At 37.4% G+C, this 20154-nt stretch overlaps 6 protein-coding genes and 1 pseudogene across 7 annotated transcripts; 2 read left to right on the top strand and 5 right to left on the bottom strand.

Moving 5' to 3' along the window:
* Positions 1-1060: 1060 nt before the first annotated feature.
* LOC105642143 (uncharacterized) lies at positions 1061-2812 on the bottom strand. Of its 2 annotated transcripts, XM_037639325.2 has the most exons (5): positions 2794-2812; positions 2307-2400; positions 2100-2223; positions 1609-1973; positions 1061-1526 (listed from the first exon to the last, which is right to left on the bottom strand). In XM_037639325.2, the coding sequence occupies exons 2-5, from the start codon at positions 2339-2341 to the stop codon at positions 1268-1270; spliced, it is 783 nt and encodes a 260-aa protein (XP_037495253.1). In that variant the 5' UTR covers positions 2342-2400; positions 2794-2812; the 3' UTR covers positions 1061-1267. The 2 variants fall into 2 exon arrangements, with proteins under 2 accessions (XP_037495253.1, XP_012082242.1); XM_012226852.4 differs by lacking the exon at positions 2794-2812 and having other exon boundaries at positions 2307-2763.
* An 870-nt stretch (positions 2813-3682) lies between these two features.
* SGR9 (RING/U-box superfamily protein) lies at positions 3683-4971 on the bottom strand. Its single transcript, XM_012226850.4, has one exon. It carries the CDS (start codon positions 4799-4801, stop codon positions 3971-3973), a length of 831 nt encoding a protein of 276 aa, XP_012082240.1. The 5' UTR covers positions 4802-4971; the 3' UTR covers positions 3683-3970.
* A 1517-nt stretch (positions 4972-6488) lies between these two features.
* LOC105642375 (uncharacterized) lies at positions 6489-7471 on the bottom strand (annotated as a pseudogene).
* Positions 6489-9901, bottom strand: LOC105642141 (Pentatricopeptide repeat (PPR) superfamily protein). Its single transcript, XM_012226849.4, has 2 exons — positions 7769-9901; positions 6489-7508 (listed from the first exon to the last, which is right to left on the bottom strand). The coding sequence occupies exon 1, from the start codon at positions 9764-9766 to the stop codon at positions 7793-7795; it is 1974 nt and encodes a 657-aa protein (XP_012082239.1). The 5' UTR covers positions 9767-9901; the 3' UTR covers positions 6489-7508; positions 7769-7792.
* Positions 9902-9946: 45 nt separating this feature from the next.
* On the top strand, positions 9947-12920 carry LOC105642139 (dirigent protein 17). Its single transcript, XM_012226845.3, has 2 exons — positions 9947-10159; positions 11857-12920. The coding sequence occupies exon 2, from the start codon at positions 12174-12176 to the stop codon at positions 12678-12680; it is 507 nt and encodes a 168-aa protein (XP_012082235.1). The 5' UTR covers positions 9947-10159; positions 11857-12173; the 3' UTR covers positions 12681-12920.
* Positions 12921-13028: 108 nt separating this feature from the next.
* On the top strand, positions 13029-14803 carry LOC105642138 (Tetratricopeptide repeat (TPR)-like superfamily protein). The gene has a single exon (XM_012226844.4). It carries the CDS (start codon positions 13178-13180, stop codon positions 14714-14716), a length of 1539 nt encoding a protein of 512 aa, XP_012082234.1. The 5' UTR covers positions 13029-13177; the 3' UTR covers positions 14717-14803.
* A 265-nt stretch (positions 14804-15068) lies between these two features.
* On the bottom strand, positions 15069-17746 carry LOC105642137 (Ribosomal protein S24e family protein). Its single transcript, XM_012226843.4, has 6 exons — positions 17462-17746; positions 17069-17204; positions 16687-16771; positions 16529-16576; positions 15593-15693; positions 15069-15506 (listed from the first exon to the last, which is right to left on the bottom strand). Exons 1-6 carry the CDS (start codon positions 17634-17636, stop codon positions 15374-15376), a joined length of 678 nt encoding a protein of 225 aa, XP_012082233.1. The 5' UTR covers positions 17637-17746; the 3' UTR covers positions 15069-15373.
* Between the last annotated feature and the right edge of the window lie 2408 nt (positions 17747-20154).

Here is a 20154-nt window from a genome sequence, read left to right as displayed (position 1 = left end):
GTTTGGGTTTGAGTACTCGAACACATTAGTCAGACGGTGGTTGATTTGGTTTGTATCGGAGTATAAAATATTGATATAGTTTGCACGTGCATTTATAGTATTGAATTGATAAAGAATTTACTACTTAGAGATTTGGTAGGCACTTGGGCTTTCATTGGGCCGAAATTGGGCTACTCTGTTTCATTTTATACAGGCTCAGGCTTTCGGCCCATGTAAACCGGAGAAAACAACGAATGGCATTCACGAGGCTTCAAGGACTAATGTTTGCTTAGGTGTAAAAACATAGGATCGGACAGGACAATAATGCATTAACTTTGAGGGCATAATAATTCCAAGCAATCTGAATCATGTGATGGGATGCCTCAATATTCTGTTAAGGTTAAATTCATATTTACCAATAGAAACAAATTCATCCTTCAGTGCCCAAGCCAAAGGCTACTTCCTCCAATGTCTAGGAATTGTTGCCCAATGCCATTTTCCAACTCACCAAAACCCTAATTCATTCTTTTCAAAAAAGAATTACAGATTCTCTTCAAGCAAAAAGTTAAAGAAGAAATTCAACTTGACTAGGTTCATTTAGACCAAAAAAAAAAAAAAGGACACCAAAATTATGGCTTTAGTTAAGTACAAGCTGCAATTAAAGAGAATACTACATTTTAATAATACACCAAACCAACATTTTTTTTTTTAAAATGTTACTCCAGGATCGAGCGTAGATAAGTCTTTTCGCTGACTAGAATCTTAAATTTTTATTTTAGTTGCTATGAGATCTTGGATTCAAATCTAAAAAAGAAGAGCCAATTGAAAAAAAAAAAAAAAAAAAAAAACACCAAATTGCATATCTAAACAAAATCAGTAACTAGTGAACCCAAAGATAATATATCATGTGAATGCAGCAGATCACAGGCATCAAGTGACCAAACCCAACTATCACATTAACATTCAATAAGCTTGTATCCAAAAGAAAGTAAAGCATCAAAGAAAATATATAAGGCCATACATTTGGGACCCAGTAAGAAAAGAAAAGGAAAAAAAAAAAAAACAGATCATCTGGACACCATTTTGCAATAATTCCCCACTTCACATGATCTTTTATCAATTTCAATGATCACAGTCACATAACTTTATTACCAATTTAACAATCTAATTAATGTAATACTAACTCTGGGCTTAAGAGCCAAAACGACATCCCTTTATTCTAATGTCCATCTCTGCTAATGTTATGTATTATCTATAACTACCATCATTACTGCTAACTCATATGGATTCAAGTTGGGCCAACCCTAATTATGTCTCTTCTCATCTCCACTGAGCTTTGTATCTTTTCTCTTGCATGTCTTAAAGCATCAAGAACTTCGTTAATGCTTTTGTTAACTATCTTCAACTCACTGGTCTTAGCAATGGGGGATGCTGCTAAACTCACTGGAACTATTGCTAACGAGTCATCCGTAATATACTCTTCATCATCACTCTCTCTTTTTCCATTTCTTTCTATCCCCACCACTGGAGCTTCTAAGTTTGAACAACTGAAAATAATACGTTTTCCATCATTAGCTTAAAGAAATGAAAATAATTTAAATTGGACAATGTAGGTTCATTTGGTTTTACCTCTGAGAATATTCCTTTGGATCTTGACTTCTTGGAGCGGACTGGTGGCAAGATTTGTCGGGGGGAGAATCTAAAGAATCTTTAGTAGTGCTTGAACTTTCTTGAATGGTGTTTTGGACATTTTCTTCCATTTCATGCAAGGTTTGAGACTTGGATACTGATTCTTCAGTGTCCTTCGGGCCTGAAGTACTTGAAGATGATGAGCATGACAACCCACAATTCTCAGATGAGCTTGATTGCTCCAAACCCTCTAATGTAGCAGAAATTTTTAAAGAATCAAACTTTTTCATCAAGAATTTAAGTTTCTTTTCTGCTTTTTGTCTCAATTTGGTTTCTTCTCTCAGTTTGTTCTCTAGCTCTACTAACTGTACAAAAGAAATCCGAGATCTCAAAATGAGTCCACAGCAAATGTCAATTAAGAAGCAGAATACAATGCATGCAGGTACATTAAATCAATTACCCAATGGAATAGAGGAAATTAAAGAACAGACCTTGTTGCCCATGAGCTCTGCTTCCTCTTTGGCAACCCTTGAAGCTTGTCTCTCTGCAAGCAATCTTCCTCTTAGGCAGTCCAGAGTTCTCAAACTATCCTCTCCTTCCATTTTCTTCTTGTCACTGAAAGACACCCCATATGATATCAAAATGTGAGAAATGAGGAGACAGAGAGAGAAAAAAAGGAGAAAGTGACAAGAACCCACCTCCATCCTCTGTCTTCTTTGCCAGTAGCGGTCATTTTCCTTTCCCTTGATGAGTTTAATCAAAACTGCAGAACCCTACCTTTTTTTACCTCCACTGTTTTGTAAAAAATGTATATGAAAAATAAGAGAAGGGACAAATGTGGGTATTTTCTTTTGTTTTAGCAAGAGAATTTTGAACTGGTCTGGTCAATAATAAGTTGTTAGAAACTGAAAGACGTATGCATCAATGTGTTTGTTAAGGAGGAAGAGAAAGTTCTAAAGTGGAAAGTGTGTTTCAGTGTTCATTATATACTTGATGGCTTTAAAATTATGATGACAGAATACCATTCCTCTAGAAAAGTTCACATTAGCAAATTTATTTTGTAAGTTTTAATTTTCGTATGGATGAAGTAAAACTCTGTTTATAACTTAAAAAAGAAAAGAAAAGGGAAGGAAATGTAATTCTTGGAAAGATGGGTGGATAAAAAAATACTATTATTATTATTACCCTGTTTTTAAAATCCAACCAAACACCTCCAAGTGCAAGAATGCCATACCATACTCTGTTCAAGAACCAAGCCAGTGAATGATATCACCGCGTGAGCAGTAGATTCAAATTTTGAAATTGAAAGATAAGATATTTCAAGACTTGGTTTTATTTGTTTTGAATTTTGATGGAGCTTATTCCTGTAGCCTTCACGTGACGTCTCTGACTTCAAGTCGTCATGTTCTTGTTTTTTAAATGCAGAGTTTATTTGTTTTAGATTTGAATTCAGCCTTTCAAAATCAACCCCAAGACTTTTTCCGAGTCTACCATAACAATTAAAATTTAATTCCAAGATAATTGCAATCTTTCATTTCTATTCTGCTGTATTAACGGTGAAATCCGTATTAATATCAAGAAATGGTATATATGCCATTGCTTTGCTTTGGGGATGGAGAAGTTGGAAAATAATTAGAAAATAAAAATAAGAAAAGATGCATCAATTAGTAATAAGTAGCAGCTTGCATTGCATTGCACTCAAAGAAACAAAAAACACATGGAATAATTTTTGCAACTCCAATTAAGTGGGGGCCAGCAGCTTTCGTTGTCTGGATTTTCATTTTGCTTAATTAAGATATCTTGAAGTCTGTCAGAACTCATTGTTGTTCAAAACTCATAAATTTATTTTTTTAAGATTTTAGATAAAAAATGATAGTGTCAAATCCACCTATAAAATCTGATTTGGGCCATGCAATTTATCTCACATTTTATTATTGTGTTGTAGTAAAAGTTTAGCAGTGAGGGCCTTTCTATGGCCCAATCCATTATCATTAGATCCTGCTCGCGGTCCAACAACATAACATCTTTTTTTTTTTTTTTTTTTTTTTTTTTTTTTGAGAATAAGCATGCAAACTAAAAAGAAAAAAAATGCAAATTATTATTCAATTATTTCAATTCGGTACAAGTATGCATGGTCGATAAATATAATACAGGAATTGGATTTTTCCTAACTAGCCACTAATTCCCTTTATTTATATCTATACACCTGCTCATATACTTAACCACACGTGTCCCTATCGTCAATAACATGTGATCCTCTACAAGTCTATAGTATCTGTTATATATATGGTCCATGTTTACTTCGACCAGGGGCAGTCAAACAAGTCCGTCTGATTCTGCCACGTCAATCAACCAGCTGTGATCAGACATGTTCAGCACCTCCTTTCTTGATTAGAAGATTCCACAGCCGTTGGATCTCTCCAAACGCATCTTCTGTAGGAAGCTCAAACCTGCAATATGGGCAAGTATTCCTCTTCGTCAACCATGGCAAAATGCACATCCAATGAAACAAATGTTTGCATGGCAATTCACAAACGTCTCTTCCTCGTCTCATATTTTCTTTACATATCCCACACTCTCCACCACCATCACCACCACCACCACCACCTCCTTTAACCTCCACTGTCGGCAGCGCCACCACGGCTGCTGGTGAAGCTGCCACTTCCCTCCCTTCTTTCCCTACACAACCACCCGTTCCATTGACAAACTTCCAACACCGTACTATCATCTCAATATAGGGTAAAAGAACGCCACCATAGTAGACCCCAATGCTAGAATGATCTAACATGATATCAGAGCAACGCTTGCTTAAAACTTCCCGCCATTCTGAACGTGGGGCGGCAAGTATTTCAGGGTTTTCTTGATGAACATCACATAGGAGGAGGAGAAGCAACGCAGCGTCGAGGTCACGGTGTTTGATGGTGGCGGGAAGTGGTTGCGGGTGGAAATGGCGTGTGAGGTGGTTGAGGGAGGAGAGGAGGTGGTTAGCAATAAGTAGGGTTTTGTGAGAGAGGGAAAGGGATTGGAGGTGGTGGATAGCGAGAGAAAAGGAGGAAGGAGAGGAAAGGAGGGAGGAAAGGCGGTGGTGGTGATGGAGGGTTTGCGAGAGGATAGAATGGGTTAGATCTGAAAGTTGGGGAGGAGCTAAGGTGGAGAGTGCAGCAATGATAATGGCATGTTCTTCTTGTTCCATATTACGGGATCGTGAGCCTTAGCTCCGATATGTGGCTTTTTATGCGAATTTCACCCGCTCGAATGACCAAATTCTCCTTTGTATTATTGTTGTTGTTTCAAGTTAATACATATTACGCAAGTACGTACATATATACATATGTGAATAGAGCAACTAAAAAGGTTGGAGAGTTAGAAACCTGAGCTGGAATACTAGAAACTTAAAAGGGTTATACCTGAATTTCAGCTACATTTAGCCCAAGAAAACAATAAAAAAAAAAAAAAAAAAAGGCTGTTGGTTACTTTTTGATGTTGAAAATCAGTTAGTGAGAGAGTGATTAACAATCAGACACTCGTTTTAGCAATTTGTTAAGGTTATTCTGAGCCATTTGTAAGATTTGCTATTAGAGCAATTAATGAGCTTTGGACAGAAGAGTCTTTCTAGTTATGTAACAAAGATAAGATGGGACCAGTGATGTAATGTTCTAGCTAAGTTGAAAAGAAGAAAGAAAAAGACACTAACTTGCATTAGGTGATTGAGTTGGCAACGTGGACGAGAGAATGTAGGTTCTTTGTTCACATGTATGTGTCTAGTTTCTATATATATAGTGTATTTGCCTTAACCGAACAACCACAACAGATAAATAATAATTTGACCCATCCTTTTGTCTCCTACAACTCCATTATTGATCATAAAAATTATCCGCCCGCACTAAGCTCCGAGTCTTTGACAATGGCATGCACAGCCCTTTTGTTCTTAAAATATAGGTATGTTTTTGGAATCTGAGTCTCAATACATTGTAAATCACACCGATTGACATTCTCCGATGCCTAATAGGGGACTTCTGGGACAGATTTAGGGGTAAAGCCAATCTTGTTATCTCCTATCCTAACATTGGATTCTGAAGATCTTTTTTTAAACTGGACCCATCACTTTTATTTCAAAGCTGAGAAAGAATTGGGGCCAGGGAAACAAAGCCAAGTCTAGGCACATATATAGTAGAGCATGTCTCATTTTAAGGGAGACAAATGATACGTTTATGGACATTGGAAACCAGTTCATGCATGGACCGGTTCTAGGAAAAATGAGAATAAAATAATGGCAACATTTCCCATTAGTGATGATTAAAAGCCAACACTTTAACCCAGTCAATAGTTGAGCTAAGTTAATTGTTCCAAAAGCTTTTTTGCAACTGATCAACCACAGCATCATGGGAACATGTCAGGAGAAAGATGCATTTAATGTCCAGCACGCCATATTTTCATATCATCATTGCTCAAGTGGCCATCAAGTCATGCAAATTGCCAATGAAATGATAAAATGTACTGTAAATATTAATAGTTGGAAAGGGGGGTTTAGGAAAAACTTGAAGCCAAGGCTTACATAAACAAAATCAAAATATGCTCAGAAAAATAAAATCATCTAACCACGAAGCAGCATGTGTCAAAATCAAAAGGTTAATTTATAACATAGTCCTGCCAACTGTACTCTCAGAAACCCAACAAAGCAAAGAAGCAGTGATTGCAATAGAAAAATATATTGAGCTTGATGCAGCAGTCACCAGAAAAAAAAAAATGTCATTAGAGAATCAGAAAAGCAACACCAGACAGAGTACCCAGAGGAATATAAGCATCAAATATATTAAGATTGTAGAAAGACGATCAATAACATGGTAATTAATGCGAGACAATTCCAAATGCATGCTGTATGGAAGAATATAGCCAATGACATATTTTTTTGCGAACTTAATGTGTCAAACAAATAATTTCACAGTTTTCCAATTCTTTGCCATCCTCAGTACAGATATTTTCATGTCATGATACACTGTGAAACATCCCTAAGGCCCGTCTTGGTAATCAACAAACCAATGCAAGATCAAGCCACAATTACCTGAGGAACAGGAGCTTACATTAACCATCCAGAATTGCTAAAAGCATGAAATACCAAGTTCTTCCCATGCTCCTCTTCCAGCCAATCAGCCAGATGATTCACAAGCAAGTCAATCTCTTGTTCAGCTATCCCACCAAATTAGTGACTAAGAATCTCAGCCATCAGAAAAGTAAAAGTAATGACATGAAATCCCATTGAAGTATACCACTCAGCATATTTCATAAGATGCTTCTGCTTTGATCCTAACCATCCTAACAAAACCATAATTGTCACAGAATTTACTGATGAGCAATAAAAGACCCAGAAACATCAATAGCATCTGGCTCTGGCAAATGCCATCTGTATAAGACATCAGAAGTGAAAGTAGAGATTTATTTGTAAATGCAGTTGGCTTAGGCCCCTTCACCAATTCTGCAGACCGATGAATGCTGAAGAAGTGGAGAAGGTAATATACTCAGACCAATTTCTGAACAGAATTAGGAACTAGGAAGTTAGCATTAGGTACAGGTACAAGAATCCTACTGATGGAGGACAAGTAGGTTAGCTTAGAAACTGATATAGCAGAGACCCATGAAAAGCTTGGTTCTTGTACGGAATAGATAATGGAGAATGGGATTGGAGTGAGCCAGAACAAGTACCAAAAGATTTGAAAGATGGGAGTTTCTCAGAAAGGTCGGTAGAAACAAAAGCCAAGGCCACACTGCAGCTGTCGCTGAAGTATTCCAGATAAGGAACCCAAGGAGGAGATTGAAGCAAAAGATCTCTCACACAGGCAGGCAATTGTCTGCAGCCACAACCCATATATCAAAGTAGGTGAAGAAAATAGAAAGACAGTCTCCTGCACAAAATTGGATCAAATCAAAGATGAGAATTTTTCAAGATGAGAGCAAAAATGAAAAGTTTTATTTTTTTATATTCTGATAAAAATGCAGATATAATCAATCAAATCCAACTGAAAGATAATAGCTGTGACTACTAAAGTAAAATGCAACTTAAGGCAAGGCTCTGAATGCTGAAGCAAGAGACACAAATCACTAAGGAAACATCAAAACAGAATTTACAGTGAATTGCCTGAACCTATTCCTAATTTACAAGTACCCGTATACTGAGAGAATCTATTGTTCAACCAAAAAGGCTATCCTCATGGAGCTCTTCCTGCAAATTCCCTTCATCTCTTATCATCCCAAGCAACCCTTCCAAGATTGCACATATCTCTGCAGAATTTTCACTAGATCTGTCCGTTGCAATAAAGCTTCGTAGCCCTTTACTAGTTTCTATCCAGCTACTTCCCGGTAACTTCTTTAAGCCAACTTTATCCATCCTTTCTCTCACCACATCAGCTTCCTTCCATCTCTCAGCCTGGGAATACAAATTGGCCATGATCACATAAGTCCCAGTATTTTCTGGTTCAATTTCAAATAAATGATCAGAAATGAACTTGCCAAGTTCAACATCACCAGAAACAGAAGCTCCATGAAGCAATGCACCCCAAACTTTTGCACTTGGCTCAATTGGCATTTTGGAAACAAACTCTTTAGCTTCAGAGAGCCTCCCTGACCTGCTCAGAGCACCTACCATGCAAGCATAGTGCTCCACCACGGGCTGAATACCATATTTCTTAAACATGGTCTCAAAGATCTGCCAAGCTTCATCCACCATTCCACAGTGAGCACAAGCTCCCAACACTGCTATGAATGTGACTGAATCTGGCTGAATTCCACTATTCAACATATCATGAAAAAAACTGAGAGCCAAATTAGCATCTCCATGGACAGCATATGCTGAAATTATTGCAGTCCAAATAATCAAGCTCCTTCCTTTGGATTGATCAAAAACACTCTGAGCCCCACTAAGATATCCTGACTTTGCATACATATCAATAATTGCAGTAGAAACATAGATATTTCCCTCAAATCCATTTTTAATGGCGTAAGCATGCGCTTCTTTCCCTCCTTTCAAACTTGAGAAATATGATAAGGTCGGAAGTATGCTTGAGAGCGTCACAGCATTAGGTCTAAAACCAAGCTCCTGCATTTCTCTAACCAAATCTAAAACCCCCTCATGCCGATTATTTTGTACCAAACCTGAAATCACAGCATTCCACGTGCTTAACAATTGATTTTTCATTTCTCTAAAAAGACCCAAACCTTGATCAACATGGCCATGACTCATGAATCCAGATATAATTGCACCGTAAGTAACTTCATCCTTTTCACTCATCTCATCGAACAATTCCCTTGCATAATCCAAACTCCCACATTTCGCATACAAGTCAATCAAAGCATTACAAATCCAAATATCCATTTCAACTTGATTATCAACAATTAATCTATGCACTTCCATTCCAAAAACGAGGTCTTTAGTCTGTCCACATGCTTGCAAAATACAAACCACAGTGACCCCATCAGGCCTAAAACCCGAAAAATCCATCATTTCCCTGAACAGCCTTTTACATTCCTCATAAAACCCCGCTTGAGAATAACCAGCAATCATTGAATTCCACGTCACCAAATCCCTCTCCGTCATTCTATTAAACACCTTCCTTGCTAAGACCAAATCATCACATTTGGAATAATATGTAATCAAAGCATTCTCAACAAATAAATCAGCATCGAACCCTCCTCTCAAAACAAAACTATGAACTTCCTTACCCAATTTAACATCAGTGAACAATAAACTAGAAAGCGACTTCAACAAGCACGTGATTGAGAAATTATCAGGTCTTGCGTTCACTGAACTCGACGAGGATAAGGACGAGAAAAGGTTCAAAACATCAATGTGTTGCTTATGGAGAGAGTAGGTCATGAGCATAGCGTTATAAGAGAAGGTATTCTTATGAGGAATTTTATCGAACACGCGGCAGGCGTCTTTTAGGTTGTTAGTTTTGGAGTAAAGAGTTATAAGTTTGGAACCAAGGTAATTGTCGGGCGGGACAGAGCAGAGTATGAGTCGCGCATGCAGTTGCCTCGCTTGAAGAGGGAGACGATGTTTGGTGAAGTGATGAAGAAGGAGAGCGGATACGCCATAATCGAGCCTGGCGGCGGACCTCAATTGACGGAGGACTTGGCCGTCTAACGATTTTGATATGTTTCTCATTCATCTGCTCGCCAGCGTTTACCTGCTGACTGTTGGCGCCTTTTATGCGAGAGTGTGTTTAAATTTTAACTGCACGACGTCGTATCTTGGCTTGTTACAAAACGGCGCGTTCCAATGCAGCGTGTTTAGTGAGGGTGAGATAGAAAGCAGGGTATTGAATTGAAAGCCCGAAGACAACGAGCTGGGGAACTGTAACCGTCTATTTCAGCTTCATCCCTCCTGGCTTCATTTTCTCTAATAAAGGTTTGCTATTTGATGAAGAAAATAGGTTTTTGAAAGATCCCAAAACTCAAGAGGAAACTGAGAACTTAAGATCAACTAGAAAATGCTGCGAGTTACAACGCTGAATCGTCGTTCATTTATCAGTTCTCATTATATTTCCACTTCTGACTGGTGAGCACTTCCTAAGCTGTTTTCTTTTTTCATCTCCCAAATTTGTGATATTTTTGTGAAATTTGTTTGTTTTAGAATTCTTCAGAAGTGAAGGGTAGAATGCAACTGTTTGCTTACTAAGAACTAGTTGCGCTTGTATTATGTTAGGGTTTTCTTGGCCTTATATCTTCTTTTGCAAGGTTATTATGAATATCCAGAACGGAAAATTTGAATTTAAGGATGATTATGAGAACAATCATCTGAAGTTCTGTTTTCATGGGTAGCTACTTTAATTTCTTTTTTCTCGGTTCTTGAAAGGAGAGTTGGCTGGTAAGCTGTTTTCATTAATTTCTAGGCATGGCTTTATAAGCTAGCTATTTATTTTGGATATATATATATATATATATATATATATATATACACACACACACACACACACACACACACACACACACACACACACATATATATATATATATATATATATATATGTGTGTGTGTGTGTGTGTGTGTGTGTGTGTGTGTCTGAGGAGAATGTATTCATAGGGAGTGGGTGGCTTATGGCAAGTGAATATTCTGTAGCAATCATTGTCAATCAAGATTCAAGCTGGCTAACTTTTTTGGTTGGAAACATGTAGGATTCACAAGAAATCAATTCCATTTGGATGATTTTGAGATTGCTTGGTACTCCTAAAAATGCATTTTCTGTGTTTGGTGGGGAAGCATCAAAGAATCCCTTTCTAAAATGCATTCTCTCGTCATAATCTACTGCAGATTATCTCCTTAGAGGTTGAATGCAGAATTATGAGCACAAATATATTCAAGGAAAGTTAATGTATAACTCACTATTAAAAAAAAAAATTCTACAAATTGGGGAAATTGATGTTTAGTGTCAACTCATGATGTTTGAGCACTTTGCTTTGTGCTTATTCTTGTTTCTTCATGCTTTTTGTTTATAGTTAAGATAGCTTAGGCAGTCAAGCTGCTCGTTTTTCTTCTCTCCCTTCCGTTGGTTTGATTGTTTTGGTAGACTTAAATCGTTATCATTGACTTTTAGCTTGATTACTTTGTAGATTGTCAGCTATCTGCATCATTGTGGTCTTTTGGAATGAAATAACCATTTCATCAAGAGAGAGAGAAATCAGAAAGTTGGGAGCAAATTTAGAAGAGAGAAAGGATTAGTGAGAAAATTGAAACATGCCTATATAGCTTTTTCAAAGTACTAAATTAATATTAAGCATATATTAGCTCTCGTCCTTAACTTGAGAATAATAGAGAAGAATCCACAATAACATCTGCATTTTAGGATTCATTGAGGATTTGAATTTTGTACTTTTAGCTTAGGCAAGAGTAGGTAATATAAAATTGATTCTTAGAAAATTTGCATAGATATACATGCCATATTTTGTATGTCTTCTTCTCTGTGTCACTGAGTTCTAGTTTCAATATTTGATTCCTTGATGTACTGTTTGATCTTTCACCTTGCTTCTAGGGAGATAATATAGGGTTACCCTGCAAAAATGGCAACGAGCAACCAGTGCACCTGCAGTAATTAATACAGCATGTTGATTGTGGACACTTTGAAACTTCAACATATACATTTTTTGATTGTCATTTGATGCATGTTTGTCAAGTAGCCTTGGCTCAGAAAAATTTTATGGTTAATTTTTGTGATGTTGCTTTCTCAAAAGACATGACTTTGCCAAATCTTCCTGCAGAGGATATTTTTTGTCAAAGGCTCAGCAGACTTCTTTTTCTCAATCATAGTGATGGAAAGAAGCTTATTAATGAAAATGTAGTTTAAGTTTGATGGAATGATCTTGGAAATAAGAGCATGCTTGAGATTACATGTGCAGTGTTCATATTTCATATGCATACCAATTATTCTTCTCTGGACGTCTCTGGCCCTAATTAATTGCTCAACCTCTGGAGCTTCCAGCTGTCAGATTATATTTGTTGAAGGATTATTGAGACATTCCTTTTATTTTCGAGATTCTTAAACTCCATCCACAAGCTATTCCACAGAGAGCTAGAAATGGAAAATACAATCAAAGGGCCAGTATCAGAGTCTTTAGAGACAGGTGTTTTTGAGTTACCAGGGGAACCTGCTATTGTTATTAATGGGGTGCCAGACATCTCCCCAAGTGATGGCAGTCTTATTCCATCAAGTACTGCTAGTGATGCAGAACAGCAAAGAAACACAAGTCTTGATGCAGAATTTCTTGGAAATACTAATTTTGGTGAATGGTTGGAAGGAAGGGAAGTTCAAAAGTTGTTTGGGGACCAATACTTTACTGGTGCTGTGACTCAATTTGACAAGGAAACTGGTTGGTACAGAGTGGTATATGAAGATGGCGATTTCGAAGATCTTGAATGGCATGAGTTGGAAGCTGTTCTTGTGCCTTTGGATATTACAGTTCCATTGAAATCATTGGCACTGAAAGTCATCAAGAAGAGCCAGAAAACTGAAAATGGGAGAAGTGCATTTGGGCCCAACATTGGAAAAGCTAAAAGCTTAGCAAGTAAAGAGACTGAAGATTGAGTCGCACAAAGAAATTTCACTGCAAGGTCAAGGGATGGTGAATACTGATCTCTGACTCTATGAAGGATGTACAATTTGTAAAACCAATTAGTAAGATAAAGATGAATCAAACCTGAGAATGTTGTCTTTTTCATAGTAAAACTGTTTTACATTTCTTGTATATATCATGTGATGTCAACAAGAACCTTATATGTGATTGCATAGTTATAAGAAAAACCATTATCTTTTGTGTTTCTGCAATTTAAGAAGTGATTATCAAATATAAGCAAAGCCAATGCAAGACAAATTCCATTCTGCAACTAGTATCATGTAATCTAACACAAATAAGTTGAACTTATAAAGGATATTATTAAAGAAGTATTATAAAAAGATGATTAAAATCCTTTCTTTTTTCAATAGTTTCCACCCTCTTTAAGCCAAGGATGGTCGTTTGAAACGCTAGGAAACCATTGTCTATTAGAAAACTTGTTCGCCGATGGGAAGAATTTTGGTCAAGCATGAATGTTACTTTGCTTGGAGGCAGTGTAAGGAACAAACTTCTCCATACTCTATCACATATTAGGAGTTTCTCAGATCACAAACTTAGACACACAACACCAACCAAGCGTCTAGACAAGGCACTCAGAGTTCTTGATATCATAACCCCAAAAACAGGTGCCAGAATCCGCCAAAGCCACCTTCGCCTCATTCAGGACTTTCTACAAACTAATTCGAATCAAGACAGCGAACCATACTTTCGCTGTGACTTCATTTCCTGTAGGTCAGTAGAGGGAATCTCGAATGTGCTTGATAAAATAATTGAATCTTCTCCTCCAAACGACCAAGTGTCTGATGCTAGCTGTTTCAGATATGATGCCGGTTCTTTGTCCAATGCAGTAAGTTGGTGTGCTTCCTCGCGTGATCTTCGAGCTGGGATTCAGTATCATTGCTTAGCAATAAATATTGGGTTTGATGCCAATGCCTATGTAGGCAGTTCGCTGATCACCTTGTATTGCAAATGCGGGGAATTGGATAATGCGTATAAAGTGTTTTACGAAATGCCTGTGAGAAATGTGGTATCATGGACGGCTATCATTTCTGGGTTTGCACAGGAATGGCAAATTGATGTATGTCTGGAGCTGTTCTCTGCGATGAGAAATTCAACATTAGTACCTAATGATTTCACATTTACGAGTCTTTTGAGTGCTTGTACTGGTAGTGGGGCTCTTGGGCAAGGGAGAAGTGCTCACTGTCAAATAATTCAAATGGGTTTGGATTCCCATTTACACATTGCCAATGCTCTTATATCAATGTATTGCAAGTGTGGAAGCGTTCAAGATGCATTATTCATATTTGATAACATGTATACTAAGGATATTGTCTCGTGGAATTCGATGATAAGTGGGTATGCACAGCATGGGTTGACAGTGCAGGCAATTGAGCTTTTCGAAAAGATGAAGAAGCTAGGCACAAAACCTGACTCCATAACTTTTCTTGGTGTTCTATCTTCATGTCGCCATGCAGGTTTTGTTGAAGCAGGAAGAGGCTATTTCAATTCAATGGTTGAATATGGTGTAAGACCAGAACTAGACCACTATTCATGTCTGGTTGATCTTCTTGGTCGTGCAGGATTAACAGAGGAAGCTCGTGATATTATTTTAAGGATGCCTTTACCTCCCAACGCCATTATATGGGGCTCACTATTATCCTCCTGCAGACTTCATGGGAATGTTTGGATTGGTATACAAGCTGCAGAAAGTAGGCTCTTGCTAGAACCAGATTGTGCTGCCACCCACCTGCAATTGGCAAATTTATATGCAAGTGCAGGGTGCTGGGATCAAGCAGCGAGAGCGAGGAAATTGATGAAAGATAGAGGACTTAAAACAAATCCTGGCTATAGCTGGATTGAGATCAAGAACAAGTTTTACAGATTTAAAGCAGAAGATGGGTCCAACACCAGAGTTAGTGAAATGCTTATCGTATTGGATTGCCTTGTAGACCACATGATAACTTTAGGATATGCGCCTGAAATACAGGAGGTCAGTGATGTTGTGTAAGAGTTTTGAGTCGTCTAGATTAGCAGCTTGAATCATGCAAAATGAAATATTCCAATTGTAAGTCAATATAAGATCTACTTTGCAATACACACGAGATGTAGCAGTGAAATTGAAACGTTAAGATTGATTCGAGGAGAAAACTTTTCATGCCATTTATCGCTTCAGAAAATTGATTTCCAAAATGAAGGTTGGGACTTCAATCTTGCATAGAGAAGCAGAAGTAGCCAGAAATTTAGTGACTATACCAAACATAACGCCCTGCCTGTTCTTCCAGTAAGAAGAAGAAGAAGAAGAAGAAGAAGAAGAAGAAGAAGAAGAAAATAGATGGGAAATAAGAAAAAGAATAAGAGGGTAAAGCAAAGGTAGAAAGCATCTAAAGTATTATGATAATTCACATCTAATTATCCACTTGAAGTTATAACACAGCTACAATAGTCATTCTCATGCTTTTCCAACTATCAGAACATCACAACAGCTAATCCTTTAAGGAAAACATGAAGATTTAACATGTTCTAAGCAAATTTGAGAATCCAAATCTCTTGGTATACTGAGGCTGAGATAAATAGAGTCCAACTAATTGAAATATCTATCGCAAAACTTGATCTTGAAGTGAGAGGATCCCAAACAAAGTAGCCGGGGCAAAGTAACAAATAAGCTTTACTGGAGAACTCGAACTGAGATTTGACTATTGAGACAAAAGGCTCGGTTCTTTGTAATCAATGCATTCATTGCCTCGGTCCTTGTATAAAAACGTATCAGGGCAATTTTAGTAGGTTCTGGAAATCCTTGCCTGCAATTATATTTTAACCAATGACCTTTTCAATTTACAAAAATACCATAACAATTTAACCTCAAAACAAATTGGCTGACACCAACCTTGGAAACAGCTGTAAGGAGGATGGATCATATTCACAATCAGACAGGAAGCGTTCTACATCTTCAGGGACCACATTTCTAGGGAGTCCTTGGAGTAAAAGCTGATAAAAGCATTCAAATATCAAATTGTATCAGCTTAGAAATGTTATCAACAAAGTGCATGTGATAAATAAGTTGGAATTGAAGAGCCAGCAGTATTTAGTTTTCAAAATAAACAATCTGCAAAATACAAAGTACAACCCAAAGGGGAGAGGAAAAAGTATAATCTCCAACAGTAAACAAAACCTCTGAATATTTGTTACATATTTTCTCCAGTGGCAACAAAAACTAATGTTGATGCGAAAGATATATAGTAGAGACCCTGAGGTTCAATGCTTATGCATATGAATATAAACAAATCAAATAGCCAAACTGCAGCATGATACCAAAATATTCTGCAGTAATTCAAACCCTTGCAGAAGTCTAGAAATTGATCCATATAACAATATATGACCCAACAGAAACAGATAACCATTAGAGCATCGTCAACCAAAAAGTTGTCTCAGTCACAGTGTCAACTCTCATTGATCATTACATGTGAAGCTTTAAATAACACTAATGAAAGATTATGTAAGCTTTGGTTTTGCGAAGCCCTGAATTTTTAGATAATTCATGACCTTAAAATAAAGAAATAACAATCATATAGAATATAGCTTACAAGATAATTCACATAAGAGAGTATGAGAGTAGCTTGAATATTGAAATCACAATTTGTGGTCTTCACTCAATGACACATTGCATCATTGTGATGCTTTAAGTTCTATTTCAAATGATTTAAGATACTCAACAGATGCTGCAAAGTCACACTGCCATCATAACAACCAAAAGTTGCAAAATATAGAACTCAAAAGCTAACTGGGATTAACTAGCACTATCAAAATGAATTACTTCACTTACAGTTTTCCCATCATAAGGCATAAGAATATCCCACTGAGAACGGTCACTCTGAAAATCATTGAGAAAAGTCAAAAACATTCTTAGAAATAGAAAATTTTCAAATAGAAAAGGAATGCAGTTAATTGAATCTCATAGACAAGTTTTTATTGCAACATTACCCTATCCAACTTGTAAAAGCGACCCTTTTTTCTCATCGCCTTATATGCATTATCAAATGCAGAATAAGAAGGGAATTGTAGCATCCTGGCAAAACAACTAACAGCTCAATACCGAACCTTGAAGTTTCTCAACAAAAGTAACCGTATTAGCAGCGACAGAAATGATAATAGAGCAGAAATGATAACTGAACTAAACCTATTCCCAAACAGAACATAAACAAACGGCACATTCGATGTTACAAGCAAGCAACTTACGAACAGGTTGTTTAATTACAGAGTTTCTACTTGTTTCACTTCCGTACAAAGAAACATGGACATATCAAGTGCAAAGTAAGAAAGCTTTGATATTCCAATGCAAAGAAAAGAGGAGGAAGAAAATTACATTCCAACAGGCATAAAGTCGCGGTTGTAGCTGACTTTAATATCATCAGGGGTCAAATTACTCCCATCAAGCATATTGATAATGTCAGTCTTCAATGTGTTTTTTGTGATGCCAAACAACTTGGCATAAACCGTACCTAAGCCACACAAAAATACAGGGAGTGCTTGCGTGTTATTACTATGTCATAAAAAGGAAGGCTAACCATTGAATTGGGGAAATTAATTTCAGTATAATAATAGTATAAATAGAAACAGTTCAATTCCCAATTAAAAAAAATCTGTTGTCTCATAATAATCATAATAAACGAAACTAAACATCTGAAAGATTACAAACAAGGGAAAAGCATAAATAGAATCGCATTTCAAAAGAAAAATAAAATGCAAGTGAGAGTACCAGCGCCGGTAGTTCGGAGAAAAGGATGTTCTGATGAATCCTGTGGAAGTGGTGGTTGCTCCGCTTCAGTGGATAAATGCTTGGACGAATGGCGGAGGCAGAAAGAAATTGCATGGTTTGGCTTAAAAGCGCTGACATTGAAGTTGGATCTGATTGAGTTTCTTACTAAGCTCATTTTGGGATTTTCGGAGGATTACGGGGTTTTCTTCGAGCTTCCTGGCCGGGTGAAGTGATGATGCCGCCGCAAGCAGAAGTGCGTGGGAAGATGCAGGTAGTAATCAGGCGGCGTCGTTTGTGTTTGGGAAGCACTAAAATTGGGCTTCTAATAGGGCCTCAAATGGAATAAGGTCAAGGCCCATTAAATTAGTCTATTTTGAAAGATTGGACAGGTGGGCTTTATTTTGGTGGACAGTGGACTATACAAAAAAAAGGCAAGCTCCAGATAAAGTAATATGAGACTAAAGTTTGGAATCCATAAAAATTTGCCAGTTGGGTCAGTGAGTGAGTGGAGAGTGGTCCAAGCATTGAACATGTTTTTCCTCATTTGTTGCTGTTTTAACTCTTAATGGTTGGAATGAGGATTTAATTGCCAGACTGTTCCTTCTAGAGGAGGTGTCACAGGTTCTATCTATCCCGTTTACTCGGGCTACCCAGGCAGATACACTAATATGGAACTTCTCTACTTCAGGGGAATATCTTGTTAAATCAGGCTACAAGCTTGTCCTGCCTAATTTTGTGGAACCTGAAGCAACTGCAACTTCGCCAATTTGGGCTAAATTATGGCAATTAGATTCCCCACCGAAGGTTAAGCACTGGCTGTGGCGAGCGTGCCGAAATATTCTACCAACGAAATCTATACTATTTGGCAAGCGGATTACAGAGGATGACCATTGCCCTTTTTGCGGTGAAATCGAGACAACAATGCACGTGCTATTCCACTGTGAGAAAGCTCGACTGTGTTGGACGTTAACAGGGATTCCGTTGGATGGATCAACCACTAGTTTTAATGATACTTTACTGGGGTTTATTGATCGGCGCAGTAACGACCAATGCTTGTTATTCGGTGTCTTGTGCTACTTTCTCTGGTTTGATAGAAATCGGCGAGTATGGCAACAAACTAATATTGCTCCTTACAACATTGTCACGGTTGCTACCAGCTTTCTCAGAGAATGGCAGAACGCGCAGATTGAACGAAGCAATCCCTCTGTATCGTCGGCTTCAGTTCCGACATGGGCTCCTCCTCCGACTGGGATTGTCAAATGTAACGTTGATGCAGCTGTCCATATGACTGAGGGTCGTTCATCGTATGCTGGCCTTGTCCGAAATGAAGCTGGACAGTTCTTGGTAGCTTGCACAGGTCATTTTACGGGAGTATTAAAACCTCACATCGCTGAAGCCATCGGCCTTAGGGAGGTTTTATCTTGGTTGCTCATGAGATCTATTAGTAGGGTTCTAGTGGAAACAGATTGTTTGTGCCTGTTTCAAGCTGTAACTACCAGGTTTGATTATTATTCCGACTGGGCACCAGTGCTAGCAGAGATTAAACAATTGCTGTCTCAAATACCATTTAGTGAATTGGTTTGGGTTAGGAGGCAAGGTAACAAGCCTGCACATGCTCTTGCTCGTGTGACATGTTTACATCCTTGTTTCCGTCTATGGGACTCGACTCCCCATTGTATTGCAACTCTTATTTCTGAGAATTAATATAAATATATGCTCTTATTTGCTTTCAAAAAAAAAAACTCTTGCTGACGTTATAATTATTTACAATATATAATTTTTATTAAAAATGGGATTTTATTTTAGGATGAGAATGGGAGGTGGAAATTAGAAATTTGCAAGGTGTCGTGTCCTTGCTTGGACCTGGACAAGATCACATACAATTTGGAAGGCTTTCTCGTACTCATATAGCATATATTAATAATTAATAATTAATAATTATAATTATAATGATAACCGGTGCAGCTTATATAGGAGTATCATATCAAATTAATTATATTTAATTAAAGAAGACGAATTAATTACGGTAGTGGACATGTGCAAATATATTCCAAGCGTTTTGCTTTTTTTGCGATAAGAGATCATGCATTTGGATCTACAGGGAATAGAATAGTGATGATCCAGGTAAAGCAAGGCTAGTTGTAACCTTCCTTCCTGCACTCACTCCTAGTCAATTCTTGAGAGAGACATACATTCCTTTATTTCATATCATCCACCACAATTGGGTTTCATTTCCATTATAAAAATCTTTTTGTAATGAATTATATTTTGAATACACCCTATCATAGAGACGTAGAAATTTTTATCATCTTCGAGAATAAATAGAGGGATTGAAGTCGTTTATCATTTTAACTACAATATTGTTATTATTTTTTTTAAAATTTAATTTTTGATTTATGTTCTTCTTGCTTTTTTTAAATTAAAAAAAAAACAAAAAGAATAACGGTTTAATTTATTTGATTCAACGACGGAAAGAAGAATCCAAGCATAAGTACAACCGTAGGGATGGCCACGTCAAATTGCAGTAGATGTGGACCCTCAGGGACAGACTTTCTTTCTCGCAAGTTCGTATCAAATCGTACGTGAAGTCATTTGCGGGATTTATGATTAAAATAATAATAATAATGAACAGGAAAGAAAAAGACCATACCCAGATCTTTTCCACCTTAAAAAGGTTATCCTACAAGCCACCC

The sequence above is a fragment of the Jatropha curcas genome, chromosome 2 (genome assembly GCF_041381405.1).
Source record: "Jatropha curcas cultivar XTBG-Jc1 chromosome 2, XTBG_Jcur_1.0, whole genome shotgun sequence".
NCBI lineage: Eukaryota > Viridiplantae > Streptophyta > Magnoliopsida > Malpighiales > Euphorbiaceae > Jatropha > Jatropha curcas.
This window is presented reverse-complemented; position numbering and strand designations above follow the sequence as displayed.